Raw genomic sequence first — 27560 nt, 5'->3', positions numbered from 1 at the left:
TATTCAACTGAAGTCTTGGTGTGTGCGACCCCGTTAGTTTTTAACGGGTAGCGCACCTATGCAGTCTGAGCGCGTCTGCTCCTCTCCCCCCCCCCCCCCCCCCCCACCCCATGTGGACCCTTGGGGGGGGGGGGGGTCCCTTTGCACTTTGTGTAGAAGCTGCGTAGCCCCATACTGAAAAGAGGACGATTTTACGCACAGAGCGCAAGGCTGTTAACTATCGGAATGTGATGACGATCGTCCTTCTGGGGGGGGGGGGGGGGGGTCCTTTGGAGGTCCCTGGGCGACCCCCCAAGACAATAGACAATAGATTTAGCCGATTATCAAGCTCACTGCGCTCCTACGTAGCATCTGTCTGTCTGTCTGTCTGTCTGTCATATACCTATTAGGCCTATATAGTATTATCATTAACCCCCTGTGCGCTCTCCGATCTGATCTGCTCATAGAACCAATATGTTCGTTGCATGGGAAGTCCCATGCAAGTCCCGTTCAACCATAGCGCATAGTTTCTGTGTGACCGCCTCTGTTCTGGTCGGCTCACATCTCCTCCCCGCGAACGCTACAGCATGCCAGGCATGCCAGGCAGCGTCGATTGTGCTGCTGCACCCGACTGACCATTAACCCATTCTGACCTGAGATCAGATTCATACGAGGTTTCCGCCGGACACACACTGGTCCTGATGAACCGATTCTGACCTGAGATCAGATTCTAAAAATGTCAGTCGCTCTTCGATTTTTCAAAAATAGCAGACCTACAAGCTCGTATCGCGCCACTCGGTGGCGCGATATGAGCTTGTAGATCTGCTATTTTTAAATAGCTAAAGCATAACATGATGCTGACACCAAAATGGGTGCCCGTTCAGAATGGGTTAAGTTTTGACCATAATGGAACGGTTGGAACCAAATGAACCCCCGACGGCCGGCGCTATTCAGCTATAAGGCCTATAAACCCATAAAAATATGGTTATATCGTGGTCTGTGACATGTCTGCGTGCGTGCGTGAAAGACAGACAGAATACCTCGCAAATGACATGTCAAATTGTCAAAGCGCTGCAGCTTTGAGCTTGTAGATCAGTTGATTGTTATTATAAAAAAGTAATATCAATCGACATTTTGGGGACAAATGAAGGCAGCGTCTCCGCAAAGGAGACGCACATCTGCAGAAGTCCTTCATGGTCCATGTTTATATACATCTGCTGGTGGGGGGGTGCTGGGGGTGCTTGCTATATGTTGATTGCCCGTTTGTATGCGATAATACATATTATATAATATAGGTGCGTGCATGGTGCGTGTTTCAATACCTCCGCAAATACCACCGGCAACCTGTTACGTCGCAAACGAGTAGCTATAGCCCCGACGAGTCCCGTTAGCCCCGACGAGGACCCGCTCTATGCCGCGACGAGTCCTCACGCCACGACGTATTCTTAACGCTGCGACGAATTCATATTACGTCACGACATATTCTACAAAATATGTTGCGACGTAAAAAAAGCCCCGCCGTACGTCGTTCTGGGATTTTTGCTGTCTCTCTCCACATTATTTACAACATGTCATCAGTGACCAGACATGTTGCTCCACTATGCTTATTAATCCCACTTCTGACCTGAGATCAGATTCATACGAGGTTTCCACTGGACACACACTGGTCTGATCAACCCATTCTGACCTGAGATCAGATTAAAAAAAATGTCAGTCGTTCTTCGATTTAAAAGAAAATAGCAGACCTACAAGCTCGTATCGCGCCACTCGGTGGCGCGATATGAGCTTGTAGATCTGCTATTTTTCAATAGGTAAAGCACGACATGATGCCAACACCAAAATGGGTTCCCGCCCAGAATGGGTTAATCCCACTTCTCCCAGTCCTCAAAGTGGGGTCCGGGGACCCCCAGGGGTCCTTGAAGGGGTTCCAGCAACATTTTGCAATAATTACTAGCATCACAATCAGTTAAACATTATTGTAGAGCTGCTACAAAATAACCTTGGAGCAATTTATAAAACGTTTAATATTTTCGAAATCTTTGTATAATCTGCTATTATGTTGAATCATTTAGAAGAATTTACAAATTTTTACACAAATCTTGTAAGGGGATGTCCCTGGCTGGCAAGTGACACTAAATATTTTCAGATATTCCAGGTCCGCAGCATGATGGTCTGCAGCCAAATGCAAATTAATTTGGGGGTCGACCATGACATGAAAAACTTTCAGAACCTCATCAGCCTTATTGAAACAGGGTTGGAGGAGAAGACACTGTTTGACCTTTCCTCCCTTTCTCTCTCTCTCTCTCTCGCTCCCTCTCTCTGTGTCTCTCTGTCTTTTTGGTCACTACCTCTCTCTCTCTGTCTCGCTCTGTCTCCTTCTCTTTGTGTCTCTCTGTCTCACTCACTCCCTCTCTCCTTCTCTCTCTCCGTCTCTCTCCGTCTCTCTCTCTGTCTCAGTTACGTGACTGGATCATGGTTTCCATAGCGCTCGTGGTCGTCAATCTAAAAAACTCAAGCTCCTTCTTTGGGTCCCGCCTCCCCAGTGAGCATGCAGAGCACAGTCAGGGGTTCATCCGAGGACACGTCTCGCGTTGTTTATGCTTTTTGACTGGCGGCCACGTCCTCCAATTGCAGCGCGAGGGCTGAGGCGGGGGAATGTGCAGGGCCTCCAAGTCCCAGCGCTGGGATTGGACGCCTTGGGGCGTGTGTGTGTGTGCGTGTGCGTGTGTGTGTGCGTGTGCGTGTGCGTGTGCGTGTGCGTGTGCGTGTGCGTGTGTGTGAGAGAGAGACTCATGTAACAGCCTCTGGAACGGGGCCATTTAACTGCGTGTTGTCCTGCTCCCAGCCCTTAAACACATGTCTCACGCCACACAGGTTCTTTGATCAAGAGCTGCGTGCACAGATGTACAGACACACGCACACACGCACGCACGCACACATGCACACACACACACACACACACACACACACACACACATGCACAATTTAGGCAGAGGCGCTGATGCATCCAGACCAATTCACACGCAATCGCCTATTGCACCCCCGCCCACCTGCCCACCCACAGACAAGCACGCACTAACGCGCGCGGCGCGCACACACACTTTCTCGCTTGCAGGCACACACGCAGTCTCACATACACATGTGCGCACGCACGCACGCACGCACAAAACTGCCAACTCTCTTTTCCTCCTTTCCCTTTCATATGCACTTGTATCTACATGCACTGCACGCGCACATATACTGGCAGCATAGCCATTGAGATAAACAGAATTAAGACTAGGAAGCTTAAGTATGCGTGTGTGTTCACCGTGTTTGGGTGACCTACATTGCTAATAAGCCTATTGGCAGTATGGAGGAGCCGCAGATAAGATACCTGGTATTAAGCTTATACACCTCTTTAAGTACACCTCTATTATGTGATTATTTATTTATGGCACAATACTACCTTTAACCCTGTGGAGGATGGTAACAATGGGCACACACAATGTTGCCTGCCCTATAAATGCCAGGATAGCACACACTGCATGCACACACACACACACACACACACACACACACACACACACACACACAGTGATATAACTTTAACTTTGAGAGCGTACAAATGTGAGTTAAATTAGCGCTGAGGATTTGTATACCGTGCAGAAGACCAACTATAAGGTCCCACAGTACCAAAAGGCCACGTTCATAACGAAAGACAGATCCGTATACGGAGCATGGATGGGATTACATGCAGGCAATGGTAATAGGACACCTGTATACACACACACACACACACACACACACACACACACACACACACACACACACACACACACACACACACACACACACACACACACACACACACACACACACACACACAGGTATACAAGGGTAGATGTGCAGGGAATATTTAATAGATGCACATGGTTGGACACGCATCCGAGCATGAACACAAACTCGCACACACACGTGCACGCGCGCACACACACACACACACACACACACACACACACTTCCTCCATGTCCTCAAGCCACCTGACCCGGGGTGACCTGTGCCATTCGGTGTGGTCATAATCTAGCGTTCATCTCTTCCTGCTGCCGGGTCACACCTTTGTTCTTTGACATCGATGCAAAATGTCTGGGCTCTAGCCTTCCCTCGCCAACGTCGCACCTCCTCCAGCATGCCAGCCAAATCAGCACCGGCAATCTGGTGGGGCTTGTCGTCGATGACTGCACCGATACGGCGGCAACTTTGGTTACAAATTTGGTTAATTCAAGATCTGTCATTTTGTTTACCCCGCCAATAATTTGCTCTTTAAGATACACACACACATGCACGCGCACATTCGCGCACATTCACTCGCAGACAGACGTGCGTGTTCGCACATGCCAAATGATGCTATTGAGTCAGACACGTACGTGGTCTCCGTGCAAGTTGTGGCACTTCTGTTCTTATGTAATAGACGATTAAGGGAAACCATGTATGGCCATATTTCAACTTTTTGTGTTTATAATTATTTTTTTGTAAATGAACGCCCTACTGCTTAAAATGAATGCCCTACTACTACTAAAAGAGTGTTGTTGTGACATGACTGGTTGTGTGTTTTTTTTATAATTATAATAATAATGATTTTGATTTGTGGAAAGCTTATATGTAATATTAAAAGAGAGAGAGAGAGAGAGAGAGAGAGAGAGAGAGTAGCTTTCTCTCTTTTTAAAGAGAAAAGCTTTGCTTTTTTTGTAAAAAAAAAAAAAAAGTACAGGCTAATTTGCCAGCGGTTCCATCCCTCAAGGAGAGATAAGATAAGCCATGCCATGAGTGATTGTCTACAGGGCTCTCTACAGGGGGGACATTGGGGGCCCATGCTTATACACTAGGGAGTTAATAAAATAAAGTGCCCCTTTGGACAAAATGTGTGCTCCCCTGCTGATTTGTACCTGACCGCCATCGACCTCCATTATGAAATTAAAGTTAAAATATTTCAATTTGTTATACCTGTAGCCTATATGCGAGAGAAAACATAAACTGACGGTTCTCTCTTGGCCTGTACTGGCTATGGGCCCTGATCTCACTGACTTTGTGAGATAAGCCGCGGACACAGACGCAGACAGACCTGCACAGTAGGTGTCTTCCGTCGGCGTGCCGTAAGAACAAGGTGATATTCATTGTTCTTTAACCCATTCTGACCTGAGATCAGATTCATCCACTGGACACACACTGGTCTGATGAACCCATTCTGACCTGAGATCAGATTCTAAAAATGTCAGTCGTTCTTCGATTTAAAAAAAAATAGCAGACCTACAAGCTCGTATCGCGCCACTCGGTGGCGCGATATGAGCTTGTAGATCTGCTATTTTTCAATAGCTAAAGCATAACATGATGCTTTACCAAAATGGGTCCCCGGTCAGAATGGAACAACAGATTTTTTTTATAATTAACATTATTCTTACACACATTAGTTGCCTCCACACGTTCATCCAATCAGAGGCGTTATACTTTACTTGGCTCCCAACAGTTCTGCACAGTAAAATCCGGTGTTAATTGAACTCAAAAGAGTGTCAAAATGGACCCATAATGGTCTATTTTTAACACGGATTTCTTTACTGTGTAACATGAGCAAGCAAAAAAAGAGGAAAGCCTCTAATTAGCCAACGCTCACGATAACTTCAACACAAGCTTCAATACAACACTGGTAAACAAAATAGCAGCTTCCATTTCCAGTGGATGTTCAGTTTTGTTCACTTCCTTAGCGGCGTTCTCTGTCTGCCGTCTCCAGACAGCCCAAACTAAATTTAGGAGGAGCGTATCCGACGCAGCTGTTTGTTCCTCGTCCAAACGCTTGGATGAGCAAGGCAGTTATTAGCATACTGCTGCCATGTTGTTTTTAAGCACTGTATTCTCTCACTGTATAAGAGGTCAGTGGTATAACAATTGCTGTGTGTGGGTGCGTGAGACACCTGTTTTTTTTGTTGTTTCGGTGCCACTTTTCTGTGTCACTTTTCAGGTATAGCATAATAGTTTTTTGTAATAGGTGGATTTTTAGATATTCTTTTGCGGCTTACGCCTTTTATTGTTTTTTTTTTAAGGGACAGACAGTAGGCTGACAGGAAACGGGAGAGAGATGGGGGGATGACATGCAGTAAAGGCCGTGTCGGGGCTCGGGAGTCGAACCCGCGGCACACTGCGACTGGATTACCAGTCGGGTGCCCAGACGGTTACGCCACCGCCTGGGCAATGGGTGGAACTTTAAACGGTGACACGAGTGGCGTTTGCTGATGCAGACTAGACTACTGTGTGACTTGATTTGTTACGTAATCTGCTTAATGTGCCTGCTACTGTATGCTAGCTACAAACTGAGCAGAATAGGCTGTGACAATTCAAAACATTACTTGAGTGCATTAAGCCTAAGCCTCGGCCGAACAGTGTAGGCCTAGAAGTATAATGAGCCATTATGGGCCTGCTGTCTGGATAGGACAGGACATCATTTATTCAGATAATTGGTCATTTTCACGAGGGTTATAGCTGCTCTTAAAAGCTATTGTAGAGTTATACATTTGCATTTTAATTTGTTGCATTTAGCTGTAAATGTAATTCTTACCTCTCTTAAGATCAGTTTAAATGACTGCGGAAACGTACACTGAGCTTCTCCCCCCATAACAGCGTTACATTACAGGAGCCAAGCGTTTATCGCCACAGTGGCCCCGACAGTACAATAACGTAAGAGAGATTGCTATAATAAGAATGTTAGGGAGAGGTAGAAGAAATGAAAGGAAAGTGAAGGAGAAGAAGAGCTTTCCTTTCCCCTCCAACAATAGATGATGTGAGCATCTGTTTCCACTCTAGCTGCTTCAAAATACCAGAGGAGGAACTGTATTGTACGTCTGCAGTGGTTCAACTCGTTGTTTGGCCTACAAAGTAGGCATACGGTAGTACAATAATACACAGTATAGGTTAGGGCAGCAGGGCTTTACATAGAAACAATAATAATCCTACTGAACGTGTGGAATTCCATGCATGTGCGTATACGCGTGTATCTGCAGTTCACGTATCTCCAGGACAGTCCCGGCATTAATACTATAGTAATACTATAGTCTAGTAATACTATAGTCTAGTAATATTGTATGTAAATGTGAAATAGCATGAATTGAATGCTATTATTTAGTTTATTGGATATCTTTATAATTCCAAATATTGTATATTTCTGTTTACTTTGTACAGCACGCTCATCAATGTCTCAGTAAAGATACCACAAAGGTTCTCCGTCTCCGCCTCCTCTCCTTATACGGTCAGCCTGACCCGTGACCGTCACCTGTTCACCACTGCACTGTCAAGTCACTACACCTGAACTGTTTACCGAGAGACACTCTTTCTTTCTTTTTTATAACTTTGTTTATTGTTTTTTTTTCATAGAAGCATTATTGAGATAGAGTTTGAAAAAGAATAAGTAACATTAACAGCTTCTCTTAAATAAACCCCACAAGTATGACATAAAAGAGTAAACACATTGAATTTTCACCCCAAAGAAAAAGGACAACAGAAAACAAGACAAACAAACCTTAAATACATGATCAGTAAAAGTTGAAAAATAAAAGGCAGACAAAAACAGACAAAACAACAGTACACAACATCCTATATAAAAATAAAAATAAACATAGGTACAGGATACATCCATAATCCAATACAGTACAATCCATACAATCCAATCACAGTATATTAAGCTACTTTTAAAACAAAAGTCCAGCAGACCTCACTCATCCCCAAGCAGAGATGGATTCAAATCCTGAATGAATTGAAAGAATGGACCCCATATCCTCCCAAACCTATCGGAAGAACCATTCAAGGAGTGTCTAATCTTCTCCAGTTTTACACAGTATCGAGAGACACTCTTTCAACTATAGTCTAGTGATACTGTAACTGTAGTAATACTATAGTCTAGTAATAATCAGATTGTGAGGAGTTTCTATGGACAGTGTTGCCGTGTCTCCTGCTGTTAGTGACCTCACTCCCCTCCGAAGTGATGCATCCTGGATTCGACAGACAACAGAATCTGCCCAGTGGGCGGTTGCCAGGTTGTGACATCATCAGCTAAAAGCAGACCCGAGTGAGTGGGGGCGGCTCCATTAAGAGAACTCCCTGGGTTGCCATGTCATGGATCATAATGGCCAAGGAGTTTGTTTGGGGGCAATGATAGTGGGTTGCCGTGTATCGCAGCTGTCCTTTCTTGAGAAATATCGGAGCCAGATGTTCATCTTCTTTTTTTTTTTTTTTTGCACATTTTTCTGCAGAGCATCATTTGCGGGGAAAGAAAAAAAGGGAGAGAATCAGAATGGCACAGTGACATGCTGGCAATGTGGAGGAATGTCTTTATTCCATTCTGACCGGGCACCCATTTTGGTGTCGGCATCATGTTATGCTTTAGCTAGCCTCGATACCCAGGCTTTCATTTCGTCTGCGCGAAAGATGAAAGCCTGGAAAAAGCCGTGGGCTGAACCAGTCTAAAAGTGGGAGTCAACCCTTCCGGGTGGGCGTCGCTCTAAATGATGTGACGTAGCGCTGCACTAGGGGGGAGAGGAGGGGCCGGGGGTGACGGACAGATCGATGAGATCCAATCAGGGTGCGCGCATTTCTGAGGCGCGACCCGCCCCTCTAGACCAGAAATGTCTCTGCTTAGATCAGGCTATGCTTTAGCTATTGAAAAATAGCAGATCTACAAGCTCATATCGCGCCACCGAGTGGCGCGATACGAGCTTGTAGGTCTGCTATTTTTTAAAAGATCGAAGACACTTTTAGAATCTGATCTCAGGTCAGAATGGGTTAATAATGAAACTGTCAGGATGTAATAGACATTTTTAGAATCTGATCTCAGGTCAGAATGGGTTATTTGTAGAAAGGGTACGGGGAGTAAATGGTTCTTGGACGGGGCTGCAAAGTGGAAATGAGAGGCTGTTGGAGTCATCACGACTTCATGAATAAAAGTCTCTCGTGGGAGACAAGAGAGAGGAATCCGGTCCAGCGCTCTGCTGTTTTACACAAAGCACACATGGCAAGACGCATCATTTGTTAGTTAAGCTTTCAAGTGCTGGGACTTCTCACAGGCCCACATTTAGCAGAGTAAACATGGTGCGAGTGCACGCACACACACACACACACACACACACACACGCACACACACACACACACACACACAACGTGCACCTAAGTAAATAAACGGACTCCCTTCCTGACTCCCTTTCTCAGAACACACACACACACACACACACACACACACACACACACACACACACACACACACACACACACACACACACACACACCGGACACCCCTACCAATCAGCTACAACTGTACTGCCTCAAATAAAGCCTGTAATCCAGTCGAACAATTATTAACCAGATTCATGGGAAACGAGTGGGACAGCCATGCAGTGGACAGAAGGACTCCCAAGTCTTTTAGTATTTGCCATTTGGTCCGGCCCATCCGAGCGAGAGAGAGAGAGAGAGAGAGAGAGAGAGAGAGAGAGAGAGAGAGAGAGAGAGAGAGAGAGAGGTGGGGGGGGGTGAGGGGGGGTTCCAATGGACGGGCCGCGTTGCGTTTCCTGTGTCGCAGTTTACTGTTTTTTAGAGCAAGAAAAATGGGCTTATGTAACGGTCATGTGATTTTAGCCAGAAATAGTGGCGGGGCTACAGCTGCTGCTGCCTGCTCTCCTGCAGCTCGGCTCCTTGGCTTTTGGCAGCAGCCAGACAGACACACTGCGCACTTCTCCCCACTAAGCTCTGGAAGGGAAAACAACTTCTGCTCAGCCCTCCTCGATCGGCACACAGATACTGCACTGTGGAAGTATACGAAAAAGAAAAGAAAAATTGGTTACGATAAAAACAAAAACGAAAAAAAAAAAATGCAACGAGTGCACCCGAACAAACAGAGCATACTGCACAATGGTGCGTGCATAGGGTCAACGCTGTGCTTGCATTGAAGTATATAGGAAAGACAGCCAGCGTTGTGCATGTGGAATGCTGCAACTACTGCAAAGTGCAACTGACCCACATGCAGTGCTGTGCACACTTTTAGCTACAGCAAGGATGTGTATGAGACCGATGAACAGACAATGTGTTGATTCATTTTCAAGTGGAAATGTGTGCCAAGCCAGTCACACACACACACACACACACACACACACACACACACACACACACACACACACACACACACACACACACACACACACACACAGTTGTATCATCAATTAATAACTCTTAGGTCCTTTGAGTCAGGGCCAGCACATGCGCATATACTGTTATGTTTGTGATTTTCATATTGCTATACAGGAGTAAAAATGCAAGCTGTTTTGTTTTTGAAACGACCATGTGGAACCGCTTTGGCCATCCATAGCCTGAAGTGTATTTGTATGTGTGTGTGCGTGCGTGCGTGTATGTGCACGTGTGTATATCTGTGTGTGTATCTGTGAGTGTGCGTGCATAAGTGTGAGCACATTTCTGTGCATGTGGGCGTGTGGCGCTCAGAGACTGGTGGACGTGTGGAGAAAAGGGAGGGAGGGAAAACAAAATGGAGGGATGAAAAGAGGGATGGAGGGTGGGTAGAGAGAGAGCGAGAGAGAGAGAGAGAGAGAGAGAGAGAGAGAGAGAGAGAGAGAGAGTGGTACAGTGCAGAGGTACTGGAGCGGAAGGAAGCGCTCTGAAATGGGAGATCATTGGGTTTAGCTGAGGGCGGGGCGTGAGGGCTAGAGAGAGGGACTCTAACGTTAGCATCACTGTCACACAGGGGGCGACCCGGGCTGCACCCGGCCTCTCCCTGCTCAACGGCCATGCATTTTCATGCACAGCAACATCCTCAGCGTTCACTGACCTCTGAGAGTGACAAATGGAACCTCCAATTAGTCACTCTCAGAGTTCAACGAGTACCGAGGATTTGACTGTGTGCGCCGCTCATGTGTGCTATGTGTGTGTAGGGATACATGCATGTGTTCTACAGTATATGTGTGTAGGAATACATAAGCACATGTGTGTTATGTGCGTGTAGGATTACATAAGCACATGTGTGTTATATGTGTGTATAGGATTACATAAGCACATGTGTAAACACTGTAAAACAACATTATAGTCTCGTATTGGCGCGGTGTACACGCGTGAAATGCGGCGCGATCATCTCAATCGTGCTCCGTGCTAATAATCGTGGCGCAAAAGTCAGTCAGTCCTACCACTTTTTCCCCCCGTCCAAACTTGATGTGTACGTCCTGCTTCCCTGATCACGCGTTTGCGCAAAAGGACTCAATTTGTGGTGTTAACCCATTCTGAACGGGCACCCATTTTGGTGTCGGCATCGTGTCATGCTTTAGCTATTGAAAAATAGCAGATCTACAAGCTCATATCGCGCCACCGAGTGGCGCGATACGAGCTTGTAGGTCTGCTATTTTTTGAAAAATCGAAGAGCGACTGACATTTCTAGAATCTGATCTCAGGTCAGAATGGGTTCATCAGACCAGCGTGTGTCCAGTGGAAACCTCGTATGAATCTGATCTCAGGTCAGAATGGTGTTAAAATCACTACACTCAAAGCAACGCGGAGGCGGTGGGACAGCTGCTTGCCTCTCGTTCACTGTCCTTCAATCTACAGTATCCGTCTGCCGTACGTGTGACGATGACATGTCACCGTGAAAACGCTTTCCTCGTCATGCTCATGTGTCAAGCTGTATGTGGTTCACAATTAAGCTCATGCTGACACATCTCTCTCTCTCTCTCTCTCTCCCTCTCTAGGTCAGCATAATTACCTATGTGCTGGACGGAATGACTGTATCATCGACAAGATCCGACGGAAAAACTGCCCGGCATGCCGCGTACGGAAGTGTCTCCAAGCTGGCATGAATCTGGGAGGTATGGAACGACACCCTTATTCCAGAGGCTCCCTAGCTGTCACGTGTCACTCGTCTGACATTTGAGTCAGCTAGTGTGAACTCCTTCTCTCTGCTAACGACAGATGAGAGATGTGGAAAAAGTAGGCCTCGCTGTAGTCACAGCAAGCCTTATAGTCTACTGAGTCATTGGGTGTGTGTGTGTGTGTGTGTGTGTGTGTGTGCGTGTGTGTGCTTGTATGCAAAGAGAGAGAGAGAGAGAGAGTGTGTGTGTGTGTGTGTGTGTGTGTGTGTGTGTGTGTGTGTGGCGTGCATGCGTGCGTTGTGCTGTATGTGTGCTGTGTGTGTACGTACGTGCGTGGATGCACATACAAATGTATACCACACCTGATGTATCTCAGCTAAAAAAACATATTTTGGATACTTTTTGGCCTCTCAAAATATAAGCCTAATATGTTCTACCAAAATCAAATTACCCATCTGTGCAATTACTTATGTCCGTTCAGTGATCTCCATTATGTGTTTGAGCTTCACACACACACACACACACACACACACACACACACACACACACACACACACACACACACACACACACACACACACACACACACACACACACACACACACACACACACACACACACACACACACACACACACACACACACTACAATATGATTATTGTAACATTGAGCTCTTGGTTTTACTGAAATTATGCGGACCAAAATGTGAGATGGATGGCGTCCCAGTCCTTACTTTCATATCCTAAAATGCTCTCTCATTAAAGTTACGACTTCCCTGAAAATAACAACTTCCTTGCAAACAGATTTCCTTTGAGTCTTTACACGGCATATCGCATATGTTGAACAATATCACCTCCAAGTGGATGGCATAAAACATATTTAGTTACAGTGCATGGACACCATTGATTGTACAGTGTTTGGAGGCACATTGTAGGCCTGCATGCCGTCCTTCCTCCTGTGCCACCCACATGTCTTCCTCTGAGACTTCCTGTTGTCCGTCTCAATGAAGGAAAACAACTATACGGGGAGATCACTGCCCCATCTCCATTTTAACCCATTCTGACCTGAGATCAGATTCACACGAGGTTTTCCACCGGACACACACTGGTCTGATTAACCCGTTCTGACCTGAGATCAGATTCTAAAAATGTCAGTCGTTCTTGTCGATTTTTCAAAAATAGCAGACCTACAAGCTCGTAGCGCGCCACTCGGTGGCGCGCTATGAGCTTGTAGATCTGCTATTTTTAAATAGCTAAAGCACGACATGATGCCAACACCAAAATGGGTGCCCGGTCAGAATGGGTTAAACAAATTATACAAATACGATAGACACATTTGCATGCCGCCTTTATCACTAACCGTCCCCGGTTAAAATTAGATTTCTATTCGTGTCACCGTTTCCTCGTCGCCACCAGCTTTGATTAACTCTGCCACTGATCTCCGCCATCAGCGTCATCAAACTGTTAATAACGTGCATCATCATAACTTGCCTCCCCCCGGACAGCACGGAAGTCGAAGAAGCTCGGCAAGCTGAAGGGGGTGAACGAGGACCTCCAGGGATCCAAAGACGCCCATCAGACGCCTGGCGGGGGCGGCAGTTACCTGCCCTCGGAGAAGGAGCTGAGCGCCGGCGCGGGCAACAACGCCCTCGTCCTGCCCCACCACCACCCGGGAGTGGGCGCGGCGTTCCCACCGCCCTCCATCTGCAACGTGCTGGAGCTGATCGAGCCCGAGGAGGTGTTCTCCGGCTACGACAACAGCCAGCCGGACACCACCGACCACCTGCTGTCCAGCCTCAACCGCCTGGCGGGGAAGCAGATGGTACGCATGGTCAAGTGGGCCAAAGTACTTCCAGGTTAGTTCGACCGATCGCTCAGAGCGCTGTTAGGACCTAATTCAATGTTTCCCACAACCCCCCGTGATGACATGACACTTACTGGTTACTGTAGTACAGTAGCTGGAGAGTACTGGCGTCTATTATGCCGTGTGTTAAGAGTTATGTGATCAACTGATCATCACTGAAATAGAAGAATAACGTTTATCTCCCATCCTAGACAGACATGCACGCACGCGCACACGCACACACACAACCGAATAGTAATGATCTTGGATGAAAGGAAAACAAAATCAGTAAAGCCATGATCTGGTGATCTTGAAAACCACACATAAATAATGCTCTCTGTAAGTCTGTATATCCCCCCCCCCCCCCCCCCCCACACCAAAAAAAGAAAAAAACATTAGGTTGCCAACTTTTGACACACCAAATATCACGTTAGAAATGATTCTGCAAAGCTTTAACAAGATTAACAACTGAATCCTGTTTTGAGGCGTAAACGTTATCAAGATTAACGTTTTCCCAATCCACACTCGTCTGCAACAGCATCGTCAGACGGGTCTGTCTGTCTGTCTGTCTGTCTGTACCTCTCTCTTTCTCTCACATGTATATATATACACGCACACACTTCTTTTTACACGCTGTAAATCAAATAGTGGTAAAGAAAATCTTTGAAGAGGAGATAAACAGGTTCCACCTAAACCGTTAAGTCTGCGGAAGATGCATTCAAAGATGCCTCGCAGGTACCTCTTTGAAGCCGTTTATTTTGCTGCATTGCAAATATTTGATACCTCCACGGTGTCTGCTTGCCATATCCGGAACGTAGAAATAGAAGGAGGGACGCCAGACAGAAAAAAAAGGGGTGCACGGCATTAAAATAAGCTCCTCTGACTGAATTCAGTTCTCATTTGGGCTTAGTGATAAAAAACAATCTCAACTCAATACATGACCATATAGGTTCAGAACCATTGCTGGTCACAGTCACATCCTACTATAAATGCGCCACGTCTCTGCGTGTCTGTGTGTGTGTGTGTACGGTTGTAATGCAAGTAACTCGAGAACCGTTTGCCCCACCGACTTCATATTCGACACACGCATTCCACACCCCCGCAGGGAGCGCAGTGCCCGGACTCGAGTCTGTCCAGAACCACCACAAAAGGCTCTGCCCAGGCAGGCTCTGCCCAATCATCCTAAATCCACCTCACCTGTGCAATTTCCAGCCTCTGCCTCAGCTGCAAATTGATTACTTTAACCACTCCACTTTCCACAGTCAGTTTGCACTCTTCACACACAGGCAGACAGACAAATACAGAGATCTCCATGTGGGACACAGACAGATAGTTAAAACGGGTGCTATGACAAGTTGACAGCAAGTATTATTAGGTTCCCAAGTTGCATCGCTCTCGAGTAGGCCGGTGGCCAACTAAAGAGCTGGAGAGACAGGGAGACCCCCTGTCACTGAAAACTATATCAGCCATCAGAATAAAGAGCCATTTATTCTTACTAAATGTTGTGAGCTTGTAGATCCGCTTTTTTTTAGACACATACATGACACCAGTCGCAGCATAAATCAAGCATTATATAGAATATAGAATACAATTCTACCTGTAATGTCACTGGAGATTGGAGAGTGACAAAAGATAGAAAAGTTGGTTTAGTGAAGGGATGACGTACAGACGACATACACAGCCTGGTCGTGATTCAACCAAATCTCAACCCTTGAACCGTGTCGGCGGGTTTGTAAACACACACTGGATTAGGTACCAGGAAACTCAATAAGTTTGTATTCTAATAACTATCCAGCCTGCGTGCTGCTGATCCGCTGGAGTGTTGAGGGACAGTCACTCGGTTGTAACCGGAGGCTTCATTACAGCCAATATCGCATAGCCAACATACCTCTGCCACAAATACATGTATAAAAATATGTGATACGCGACACAGCGGTTTGACATCGGTGACAATTGACGCGCACACAGACTGAAATAGTCTCCTAAGCCTTGATAAGTCACTAGCAGCGCGCGTCCCCAGCTGGCCCGCGCCGCAGCGTGGGGAGGAGGAGGCGTTTTCTTGCCAGTCGAGTTTGATTGAGACTTTGGCAGTCTTCCTATTCCCCTCTATTTATGGAGCTCAACACAGACAACAGGCCAATAATTGGAGGCCTTGGGGGGATTTGCGTGAAACAAGGACAGGTGAATACTCCTGAGTCCTTATCATGTCTAAACAAATATTGGCACACAAAGGAGTCGTCGCGCAACGCCGGCGCACGCAGACGTATGTACACCAGGGATATCATGTATACATAATGAGTGCATGGGCTACAGTAGCTTGCAATGTTGCACACAAGCGCGCGACTACACCTACGTGTGCATGCGGGAGTGCGCACACACGCACACACCTACACCCCTACATTAGGTGAATGCCTTGCTGGTTGTTGCCCGAGTCAACAATACTCAAACACAACACAGGACCCACAATGCTCTCCTCGTCCGCTCCTGACGTGTCTCCCGTTTCTGTGTGTCTGTGCATTTTTCTGTCCATATTGTGTGTACATATTTGTATTTGTGCATGTGTCTGTGTTTGCTCATGCACCCATACTAGCCTCTATATATATTGTGTGTGTGTGTGTGTGTGTGTGTGTGTGTGTGTGTGTGTGTGTGTGTGTGTGTGTGTGTGTGTGTGTGCAATATATATATATAAGATCTTTTATCTTCAATATTTTTGAACTGTCATTATTCACATTCTTCATGTACAAACTTAACCTGCCAATAAAACGTATAATCCTGCGTGTGTGTGTGTGTGTGTGTGTGTGTGTGTGTGTGTGTGTGTGTGTGTGTAGGTTTCCGGGCCCTTCCCATCGAGGACCAGATCACATTGATCCAGTATTCGTGGATGTGTCTGTCGTCCTTCTGCCTCAGTTGGCGCTCGTACAAACACACCAACGGACAAATGCTCTACTTTGCCCCAGACCTTATTTTCAATGAGTAAGTCTGCATATCTATTACTCTTATAGCCAAGTCCACACCCACTGTTATTGTACAGTATGCAGTGTACAGTGCACATCTCTCGTGTGTGTTCTGAATGGAAGGAGTGGCAGATATACATTTTATCCATAGCCTGGACATACAGAATTACTTTGTGTGAAAAGATCAAGTGACCGGATTACCGTGGTGTTATGAATACAGTTAAATATCTGGCAGCTCACACTTATGGCGGTCAGCTATGGACCAGTGGACTACAGTTAATCAAATGTTGTCTATAAAAGCCCTGAGGTCAGAAATGCAGTATTTACCATGTGAGGCATTTCATCTGACAGCCGAATCAGGATCGGCGGCTAATTCAAGGCAGCAGAAGAGATCAATCAATTAGCCGTCCCTGGTGGCTCTGTGAGGATAGGGGCAGTGACACATAAACAGAGGGTGTCATTCTGCCTGACCGATTGATCCTCTGGACAGAACCGAAATACCAATAAACAAACAAACAAAAGTTCCGAAGCAGTTTGGTAAATAAAACCCATTCTGACCTGAGATCAGATTCTAAAAATGTCTATTACATCCTGACAGTTTCATTATTAACCCATTCTGACCTGAGATCAGATTCTAAAAGTGTCTTCGATTTTTCAAAAATAGCAGACCTACAAGCTCGTATCGCGCCACTCGGTGGCGCGATATGAGCTTGTAGATCTGCTATTTTTCAATAGCTAAAGCATAACATGATGCCAACACCAAAATGGGTTAAACCCCAATTACAATTTAGGTATTGATAATTATTGGCGTCCGAAAGCAGTATCCTTATAATCCCATGCCCTTATAAAAACCTGTCTCCCATGTTATCCCTACAATCCCCCCTCTATCCCATGTGTGTCTCTCTCTCCCTCTGTGCCTTTTTTTAATGAAAGCAGAGGAGCCATAGAAATAATTAACTTTTAATAAAAGGAGAAGATAGCTTGACCCACACTCTCCTCTGACTTATTTTGCTACGGTTTACAGACTGGAGGTCACTCCATCCTGCCATCTCTTTTTTCCTGCGGTGTCGGTGAGGTTTAGCACTAAGGTTTCAGCCCAGAGGTCCCTAATGGTGTCACTATCTGTTGCAAAAGGAGTCAAATCACAGCAAACAGAGGGGAGCAGGGGTTGGGGCGGCTTGTCACGCTGGCAACCGTGCCGATTTGAAAGTGATGTTTAATGTCCCGTAGGACATGTGTGGAGGAGAGAAAAGTCAACGCGGCGCCTTAGACGTTCCCATATATTCCACAAATGCTTTCAAAAGACACCGACAATTATATGGATTTGGCCCACGAACCCCCAATCTGAAAATGTTTTGTTTTCAGGGACCCCTAGATAAGACAAGATTTGAGTTAAAATGATCGCTTTAAATACTAAATCCAAGATTTGCGCATGTGTTCATGGTTTAAAAAAATAATAAGCAGATCTACAAGCTTGCAGCGTGGCATGCAGTGATACATGTATATCTGCTGTTTTTAAATAACCAAAGTATAACATTATGGCTCAAATCTGACACAGGCACCCATTTTGGTGTTGGCATCATGTTATGCTTTAGCTATTGAAAAATAGCAGATCTACAAGCTCATATCGCGCCACCGAGTGGCGCGATACGAGCTTGTAGGTCTGCTATTTTTTTTTTTATCGAAGAACGACTGACATTTTTAGAATCTGATCTCAGGTCAGAATGGGTTCGTCAGACCAGCGTGTGTCCGGCGGAAACCTCGTATGAATCTGATCTCAGGTCAGAATGGGTTAAAGGCAGCCGACACTACGTCTCGACCTGGAAGGTCTTCTGGTAGCTCCACTGTCATGGTCTGTTAGAAATACCATTCCCAGAATTCAGTTGGAAACAATACCACGTCCAAAACGAATGCAGCAGGGTCCTAGTACAGAGGATATTCCAAAAGGGAACAATAATCTGTTACAGTATGTATTAACGTTTAAATAAATAAATACAATTAATTAATTCATTAATTCATTAATTAATACATTTCTGGTGCCTCATTTTGGCACTCACACATACACTTGTGAATAAAATAGTGTTTAGAGAAGTTGTCAAAACACATTTACAATTATTATTGTTATTGTGAAAAACATACTGGCAAAAAGATGATATGAAAAACAACTTGATTAATTCTAAAAGGGTACAAAGTATGACTTTGAGCATAAACTTTCCTTTTTCCTTTTTAGTTTGTCTTTTTCACGGGTAGGTGTAAAAGTTACAAATGGCAAATGTTAGACAAAGTATGCCTTCTATTGTACTGACACACACACACAATATTTTCTTCAATGTCTATTGTACAAGCTCAGGGAGCTTTGTTAACAGTTAACTAATTTGACAGTTAACTAATTTACTTAACAACTTGATATGGTCAATGGTCTCGCACCTTCCTACCTACATGACTGCCTCCCTAAATATGTCCCAAACCGCCTGGAATAAACTTCCATTCGAGCTCAGACACGCACCCTCTGTAGACATTTTTAAATCTCAACTCAAGACTCACTCTTGCTTTTAGTTGAGTTTTAATATGGACGTTCCTACCCTGTCCCTGACTGATTTGCTGCATGTGGTGTTTTTATTTGTTTTTATTTATGTTACGTTCTTATATTCAATTTTGTTCTTTGCCATTGTTCTATCATTTTAACTACCGGTACTTGTGTTTTATTGTATTCTATTTTTGTGTCCTGGTTATGAGGGAAAGAAGGAGCATATTATTTAAACTACTGCACCATTTTTTGTCAGCCACTGTCGACCTACAGACAGCCAACCAGAGAGTCTTCATGGTAATTACCTTTCTTACAGCCAGATACGATAGTACTTAAACACAGTTACTGCGTAGAGTCTGCAGTGTAGACCATAGTCTCACAGCCTGTTCCCCCCGGTGCTCCCTGAGGAGTGAATACTTGTGCACCCCGTCGGATGGCTCCTTAATCGGGTCGTGCACAGTTGATCAAAGCCTGGAAAAGGGCAGTCAATGGGCCGCGTGATCCGTTGTAATGTATTTGAACAGCAGAGCGTTTGGAAGAGGGAAGTGTGCATACAGGGGGGCTTGTGATTCCTTGGGGGGTCGTTGCTGCTCGAATGAAGCTTATAGGCCAAAAGGTATAGAGCTTCGGACTCAACGTGCAGGCAGGTACACTAAGCTTGGTTTGTACAGTTTGATGATTTAAGTTGCATTGGTGCTTTCTAGAAAGAAAAAGAAGTGCGAGTGCTGCAGTGGTTTGCCTACATGGCAGGTTGATGGATGGCTTTGGTATTTGGTTTGACGGAGCCGATGAGACCTGGACCTGGTGCATTGAGTACTGGCCTGTTATGTCAGTCACTTTTTGCTCTGCGTTCTGTCAGATTAGCCTGACTGTGACTGGCCGGCCTGGCAAAAGTGCATATATAAATAAACTTTGTTTTCGTTGGTGGTGGTTGTAGTATTTATCACTCCTCACTGCTGGACATTCTTCCTTGGATGTTGTAAAGTACAGTAGCATCAAATTTGCTAGAATATAAAACTAGCTGTCAGGTTTGAATGATTGATTGAAGTATTTATTAACAGTTTGCAAGAATTACAGTACATTTCAAGCACGACTCAATACAAAAACCGTTAACTGTGAGTGGACGCCCCGATAACACATTAACAACCAAACGACTTGTTTGATGTTGTCTTGGTTTTTACCATCTTCAGAGTTATTGCCACCATCAATGTAATCTAAGATGAACAAGTCCATGAATTCTCAACTGTCGAGCACCTATTCTACCAGCAGCTGAAAGTTTGTTTATGGCAGTGGCAACAGATTGATCTCCTCTATAGCCATAAGTAACCTGAGAGTAAACACTCCAGCAAGCCACGCTGGTTTATTTATGGGCGGTACCAGTTGGCTAACATTAGTGGACAATAGCCAACAATAGCCAATGAAAGCCAAAGATGCTAGATCATTCCCAAGCCATATAGCCTTTCCAAACACAATATTAACACAGCGTCATTTCAAATGGTAACAAATGGACGCATACAAGTCCATTTGGTTCCATTTGTACACAGAGTTAAGGTGCAAGGGGGTCCTTGCAAATTAAACATTTGAGAACCACTATAGCCCACTAGTTGTATAACAATCAGAACCAAACATTGTAGATCTTCTATTTTCCAAAAATCAAGTCATCCATAAAGTCATTAAACTTTTCTTCTTTAGATCTCAAGGTTTTCTCCCACTACTCTGTGGTTTATCTATTTCTGCTTATGGTTTAGTATTGGCCTTATAAAAGAGTCACTTTGACAAACCACCACCAAACACTCTTTTTGATACCTAAAATGGACTCCCCGGCCGCCTCACTTCCTGCACTTTTATAGCTTCCTGGAACTATTGTTAACATGCTTTTTCCCCACAAGATCAGATCATGTGTAAGGCGTGTAAAAAAGAAAATCAAACATTTGCCACGGACAAGCACAAGTCTTTGCCTGCACAGACACATTTGTCCGTGTACAGACATATTGATGACCCCTGCCTCTGGAAAAGAAGCAGGAGATAAAACGGCTCAGCGATTGAGAGAGGTTTAGAAGACAAATGTTTCATAGACTCACAGTAACCCTGGCTAATTGAGTCAATTAGCCAATGGTGTGGGGTATAAATGCACGCAAGCCCTCTAAAGTTTCCTATTACAAATTCAAATCGTTGTACAATAATGTAGTGCAGCTTTGAACTTATCGCACCATGACGTGATGTGAGCTTGTAGATCTGCTGTTTCTGCGGATTGTTTGGCAGTAATGACATGCCCAGAATAAGGATGACAAGGTCGCTCTGGTCAACTACTAGCAGGATAACAAACAACAAAGTTATACCATTAGCATCGCTAAAGCAGAAGAGATGCAGCATACATCCATGTACTGTAGGGACCATCTGCAGCTACCACACATTATTACACTTCAAATTAACACTTCAGATGTCGTTGTGCACTACATATAAATGCTATTAAATGATATGCCCATTACCAATAACAGTAATCATGAAAAAAGCCTCTATGTGTCCATGTAAAATCTCTACCTTCTGTAAAGTAAAACAAGGTGTGTTTCGGATTAAAAAAAAAAAGAATGCAACATAATCCACCATTTCCATTCCCCAAAAACAAACGTCGGCTACTGCATATTGAACAGCTATACTAGCTAGACAGTGACTGTGGTTTGGGTGGTTTATGTGTGGATATGTCTCCCCTCTCCTGAGTCAATATACTGCCTGCTATTTATTTCTGAAAGCCAAATGTAAAGCTGAACTTTTCTCACTACTTTTACTTCTGCTTTCTTCTAAAGTCAGCCCAGCACACTGCTGCTTCCCGGATCTCTCACCATAACGAGAGAGAGACAGAGAGACAGAGAGACAGAGAGAGAGAGAGAGAGAGAGAGAGAGAGAGAGAGAGAGAGAGAGAGAGAGAGAGAGAGAGAGAGAGAGAGAGAGAGCAAAAGACACAGAATGAGTGAGGTGTGGGAGAAGGTGAGCGAGAGAGAGAGAGAGAGAGAGAGAGGGTGAGAAAGTGGAAGAGCAAAGGAGAGAGTAAGAGAGAGAAAAAAGGAAGAGAGAGAGAACGACAGAACGCTGCCAGGTTTGCGCTCTCCCAAACCCAGCAGTGATTCAGCAAAATTGTTTTTCGAAAAAAAATGTGTGGAGACTTTTGAAACTCCAGCTGCAAAGTTGTATCAAATGATGATATGCTGTACTTTGCAGAACTGCTCTCTCTCTCACATACTCACTCACTCACACACGCACGCACGTACGTACCGTACAGTAGCACGCAGCGCACACACACACACACAGGCGCGCGCACAGTGTAGTCTACATACCTATACATGCATGCCACGCACGCACGCACGCAAGCACGACTCTGCTTGCTAATGGTTAAATAGAAACTTGAATCCATCTCATCCTCAATTAGATACTGAACAGCTGTTCAGAATGTTAAGTTGCGGTGACCTCATAATGACAATAGATATCTGTGAATGATGCATGGAGCTAGCACGGAAACACATTTCACCCACTGACTTACACCTGTAAACCTGTGATGTGACAAATTAAACTGATTCTGATCTTCTGGGATTTAAATACAGCTCAGGAACTGTCATCATCTGCACTTTCTAATGAACTAGAAATCCCCTAAAAAGGAACAGTCATGCTTATGAACATAACACGCGTCACTAATGGAAATCTAATGGAAATCTCATTATGTTAGTTTTCAGGATTCAACCTAAAAAAATCCGATATAAAAGCTCAAAGACGTGCATCATCGTGGCTCGTTTCGAGCTTGTACATCTTCTTTTTCAGTGTGACACTGTAGTATGATTAAATATGGTATTCATTTACGGTGAAAAAACATAAAAAGTTAAAATATGGAGATACGTACAAGGTTTGGAGGACACAATGGAGAACCCTGCCGGGCGGGGCTCTTTCAAGTCGAGCCACACCACTTGCATTTGATTACACTGTTCTTGACATGCCAGTTGATTTAAGGCGGAGAGGTGGCATCCAAAGCCAACGATTCCACCCCAGCCCCCCACCCAGCCCCCTCCCCTCCCCCAGCACCCCACCCAGCCCCCCTCCCCTCCCCTCCTCCAGCACCCCACCCAGCCCCTCCCCCTCTCTCCACACTGTGGCATCTGCACAGCACATTTCCCATTGACTCCATTTTATTTATTTTAGTTTCCCCCCCCCCCCCCCCCGTTTCCAAGCTCTCTAATGTGTCTAATGAGATTTACTTTGTTGATAAAATAAAATGTGTTTGTGTGCAGAGGGTGATATATGGAGAGAAAGAGAAAGGTAAAAGAGAAATGAGAGAGAGAGAGAGAGAGAGAGAGAGAAAGAGAGACATGGAGAGAAAGAAAAAGGTAAAAGAGAAATGAGAGAGAGAGAGAGAGAGAGAGAGAGAGAGAGAGAGAGCGAAAGAGAGACATGGAGAGAAATACGGTGGCACTAATAGACACAATTATACATGCCCTGTGAAATTTGCCACTCGAGTGCATGTGCAATCAGTGCATATTGTACTTGATACACAATAGTGGATTGATTGGGATCAGAAGCTATAGGATTAAGATCTACTGTATATTCCATACTGCATCTACAGTAAGTGGTGTTACTGTATGCAGTGCTATGCATACAGGGGATTTGGTATACTGCTCTTAACGCATGCTGGCTGGGACTTCTGTCACTCTCCTCAGTCAGTCGGTCGGTCAGTCAGTCAGTCAGTCAGTCAGTCAGTCAGTCAGTCAGTCAGTCAGTCAGTCAGTCAGTCAGTCAGTCAGTCAGTCATACAGCATGAGACAGTTAGAGGTGAATGAATGACCGTGTGTACACAGGTAATTAAGCAGGGATGTGTGTGTGTGTGTGTGTGTGTGTGTGTGTGTGTGTGTGTTTCTTTCCCAGGGAGCGCATGCAGCAGTCGGCCATGTACGACCTGTGTCTTGGAATGAGACAGGTGAGCCAGGAGTTTGTACGACTGCAGCTCACCTACGACGAGTTCCTCTCCATGAAGGTGCTACTGCTTCTCAGCACAGGTAGGCAACCGTTATGCCTCTATTTGTGTGTGTGTGTGTGTGTGTGTGTGTGTGTGTGTGTGTGTGTGCGCGCGCGTGTGCATGCATGCGGTAAAATCTGGTGTTGTATGCGTGTACTGTAGGTAGATATATCTATTGCAACTCCAAATGTGTGGGTGTGGTGACATTGGCAGGTGTACTGTGCTGGTGAGTTCTTATTGTCTGTGTGTGTGTGCGGGCGTCCGTGCGTGTGCACATGCATGCACTCCTATCTATCTACCCCCATGCACGGGGGTAGATACATGGAGGGTCCAGGGACACGGGAAGTTTGCAGCTCATTTTAAGTTTGATGTGTCAGTCCGCGGTACGGTGCACCGTTGTGTAGGATATGTGCGCGCGGTACGGTGCACCGTTGTGTAGGATATGTGCGCGCGGTACGGTGCACCGTTGTGTAGGATATGTGCGTGCGGTACGGTGCACCGTTGTGTAGGATATGTGCGCGCGGTACGGTGCACCGTTGTGTAGGATATGTGCGCGCGGTACGGTGCACCGTTGTGTAGGATATGTGCACGCGGTACGGTGCACCGTTGTGTAGGATATGTGCGCGCGGTACGGTGCACCGTTGTGTAGGATATGTGCGCGCGGTACGGTGCACCGTTGTGTAGGATATGTGCGCGCGGTACGGTGCACCGTTGTGTAGGATATGTGCGCGCGGTACGGTGCACCGTTGTGTAGGATATGTGCGCGCGGTACGGTGCACCGTTGTGTAGGATATGTGCGAGCGGTACGGTGCACCGTTGTGTAGGATATGTGCGTGCGGTACGGTGCACCGTTGTGTAGGATATGTGCGCGCGGTACGGTGCACCGTTGTGTAGGATATGTGCGTGCCGGTGCTTGCATTGTCTCGGCTGGCTCTCATGAAGCCCTGACTGTAGCAGGCCACATGAGGATTCCTCTGCAGTGGATACAGATCTTCGGCATACACTACAAACATGGTGGGGATAAAATGAAAGATTTTCATTCCGAGAGAGAGCGAGAGCGAGAGAGAGAGAGAGAGAGAGAGAGAGAGAGAGAGAGAGAGGCAACCTCAGTACCTCGATCTGCTTTTCTGCAGGGATGTGTATTTCTTACTTACTGAGGTTCCTCAGAGGGGATGCTAGACTCAAACATTCAAAACACAAGCCCTGGTAAAAAAAATAAGAAAAACAATGTCGGTCTAGCATTACATGGAATTTATATATTTTTTCTGTTTAGAGGATACTCTAAGTCTTAGAGTATCCTCTAAACAGCAAAAAAATATAAGTAAGTCTTAGAGTCTAAGTCTAAGACTTACAACAACCGCAACAGCAGAATCAACTTAAATTGCTGGATTGCCAACGTTATATTCAGGTTATAGTACAGAGCCACAGTGTAGGCAATAGCATAGGCAATAATATGTATAAGGTAATCCTGTCTTTTGTTTAATTCTAATTACATTATTGACTCATTCTATTTTTGCATTATTCCGACATTTCCACAGTGTTCATTTATCCGTTTGTGTACAAATGTACCATTATGGGTCTAATTGCTCGCATTTGTACACTCTGAGAGTTAAATTAACACAGGATGTTACTGTCTGCTTCAGTGCTTGGCTAGTGATGGTGCACTGGAATTATCCAACCTTGTAAAAGGGCACAGTTGGTCTCATGTCCCAAAAGCATGATTCGAATGATTGTACGATGTAAATGTGCTTGAGTTATTGTTGTTGTCAAAAACAAAATAAATAAATCTGATAATTACATGTCCAACACACTGTAACTTATCATATGACTTTTGTGCTTTTACATTCACACATTCCCACACAGATGGTGGAGGCAACCATGAAAGGGCCATTGGGAGCAGTTAGGGGTAAAGCCTCTCTTGCTCAAGGACCCTTCAAAATGAAGCCAGGAAAAGCTCAGTTCCCAAACGTTCACTCTAGCACCTGAGCCAAAGATACCCCATTCCAATTAACACTATGCATATGAGTAGTTTCAAAACGCCCATGAGGTACGGTTTGTTTTGCAGGCTACGGGCCGCAAAAAGCAGCCACTGTTTGCTGCCTGTGCCTTCAAAATAGAAAGTACCTAATGGACAATGGACGTTGTGAGTGCGGCTGATAATGTTCTTTGCTTAATTGAAGTCCACGCACCCAGTAGGAGAATAAAGTTGAGCCTTGAGTTGTGCTCCAATTCTTGCAGTGTCATAATGAGGAGTTTGGTTGATAGATAACATGATAGTCTCCGACATGGCGGCATGGCCGTCACAAACCATCAACAGCCACCGTGTACCAAACATTCCACCACAGGACTCTGTCTGTAGTGTACAGTATATTGTCAGCCTTGTCTTCGTACAGAAATGTTTGGCCAATGATGAGCGAGGTGTGATGTATATCCAGCATATCGGTAGTAGCTATAAAGCAAAGGAAATATCTTTTTATCCCGTCCAGTATCGATTGCATCATTCCTCGTATTTCCTGACCTTTTTTGTAGGGGGAAAGGTTGGTTTGGATCAATATTCCACTGTGCATAGTTATACGTGCTGTATACAGTAGTAGAGTAGAGTGTGCGAGCATTTGTCCTGATGCATACAGAATCTCAGGCCACTGGGTTCATGCTTTAGAGTACAGTATATGCTCTAAGGGTTCATGTGCAAACAAGGGAGCTCTAGTTGGACTCGAGCCGTGGGAGAAGGGGGGGGGGGGGGGGGGGGGTCGAGTGGAGGGCTGTTGTGTGCACATGCATTTGTATGGAGTGGAAGAGAGACGGAGAGAAATGGGGGCAAGAGAGGTTGAGTGAGTGAGTGAAACCAGATGAAAATCGACAGCGAGGGCTCGGTGGTGGACACAGGTGCACAGCTATAGGAGGAGAGAAGGAAAGAGGGAACATGGCAGAGTAGGGAAATAGAAAGTGAGGGGGAGAGAAAGAGAGAGAAAGCTTGAGAGTGTAAACTTTTACACTCATGCAATGAGGAATAACTTGAGCTATACTTTGTCGCCCTTGTGAAGAACAGATCTAAATTTATATTGTATTTAATTGGACTTGATAATGTTAAAATGTTATTTTAGTGTATTAGGCCTATAATGTCTCTAGCCCAAATGCACGTTTTTATACCTTTTATTCCTGACATAATATTTTCTCCCTCCTGAATCTTTAACATTCAGTAGATTTTCTATGGTCTGGGCGTATTCTGGCTCAAACAAGTGTGGACAGTTAGTGTGGACTGTGAGGTAAGAGTCCACAAATATATCTGACATGGGAATTTGCCAGCAGAGGAATTGTGCCCGTTTTCATTGCAGCTCAAAAGGCATCAGAACACACAGAGAAAACCCCCAGACCACAGAAAACACAC

The 27560-nt window shown here is 45.2% G+C and overlaps 1 protein-coding gene across 2 annotated transcripts in view; it reads left to right on the top strand.

The window, feature by feature from the left end:
• The window catches only part of nr3c2 (nuclear receptor subfamily 3, group C, member 2), a 126670-nt gene that overhangs the window by 79773 nt on the left and 19337 nt on the right, over nt 1–27560 (top strand). For both annotated transcript variants that reach the window (XM_083764883.1, XM_083764882.1), the window contains 4 exons: nt 11734–11850; nt 13358–13708; nt 16524–16668; nt 24082–24212. In XM_083764883.1, the coding sequence (XP_083621009.1) occupies nt 11734–11850; nt 13358–13708; nt 16524–16668; nt 24082–24212 (744 nt within the window). The remainder of the gene's footprint in view (nt 1–11733; nt 11851–13357; nt 13709–16523; nt 16669–24081; nt 24213–27560) is intronic.

The sequence above is a fragment of the Protomyctophum parallelum genome (assembly GCF_964188405.1).
Source record: "Protomyctophum parallelum genome assembly, chromosome: 5".
NCBI lineage: Eukaryota > Metazoa > Chordata > Actinopteri > Myctophiformes > Myctophidae > Protomyctophum > Protomyctophum parallelum.
The sequence above is the reverse complement of the archived record's forward strand: the minus strand, read 5'-3'. Positions and strand labels throughout refer to the sequence as shown.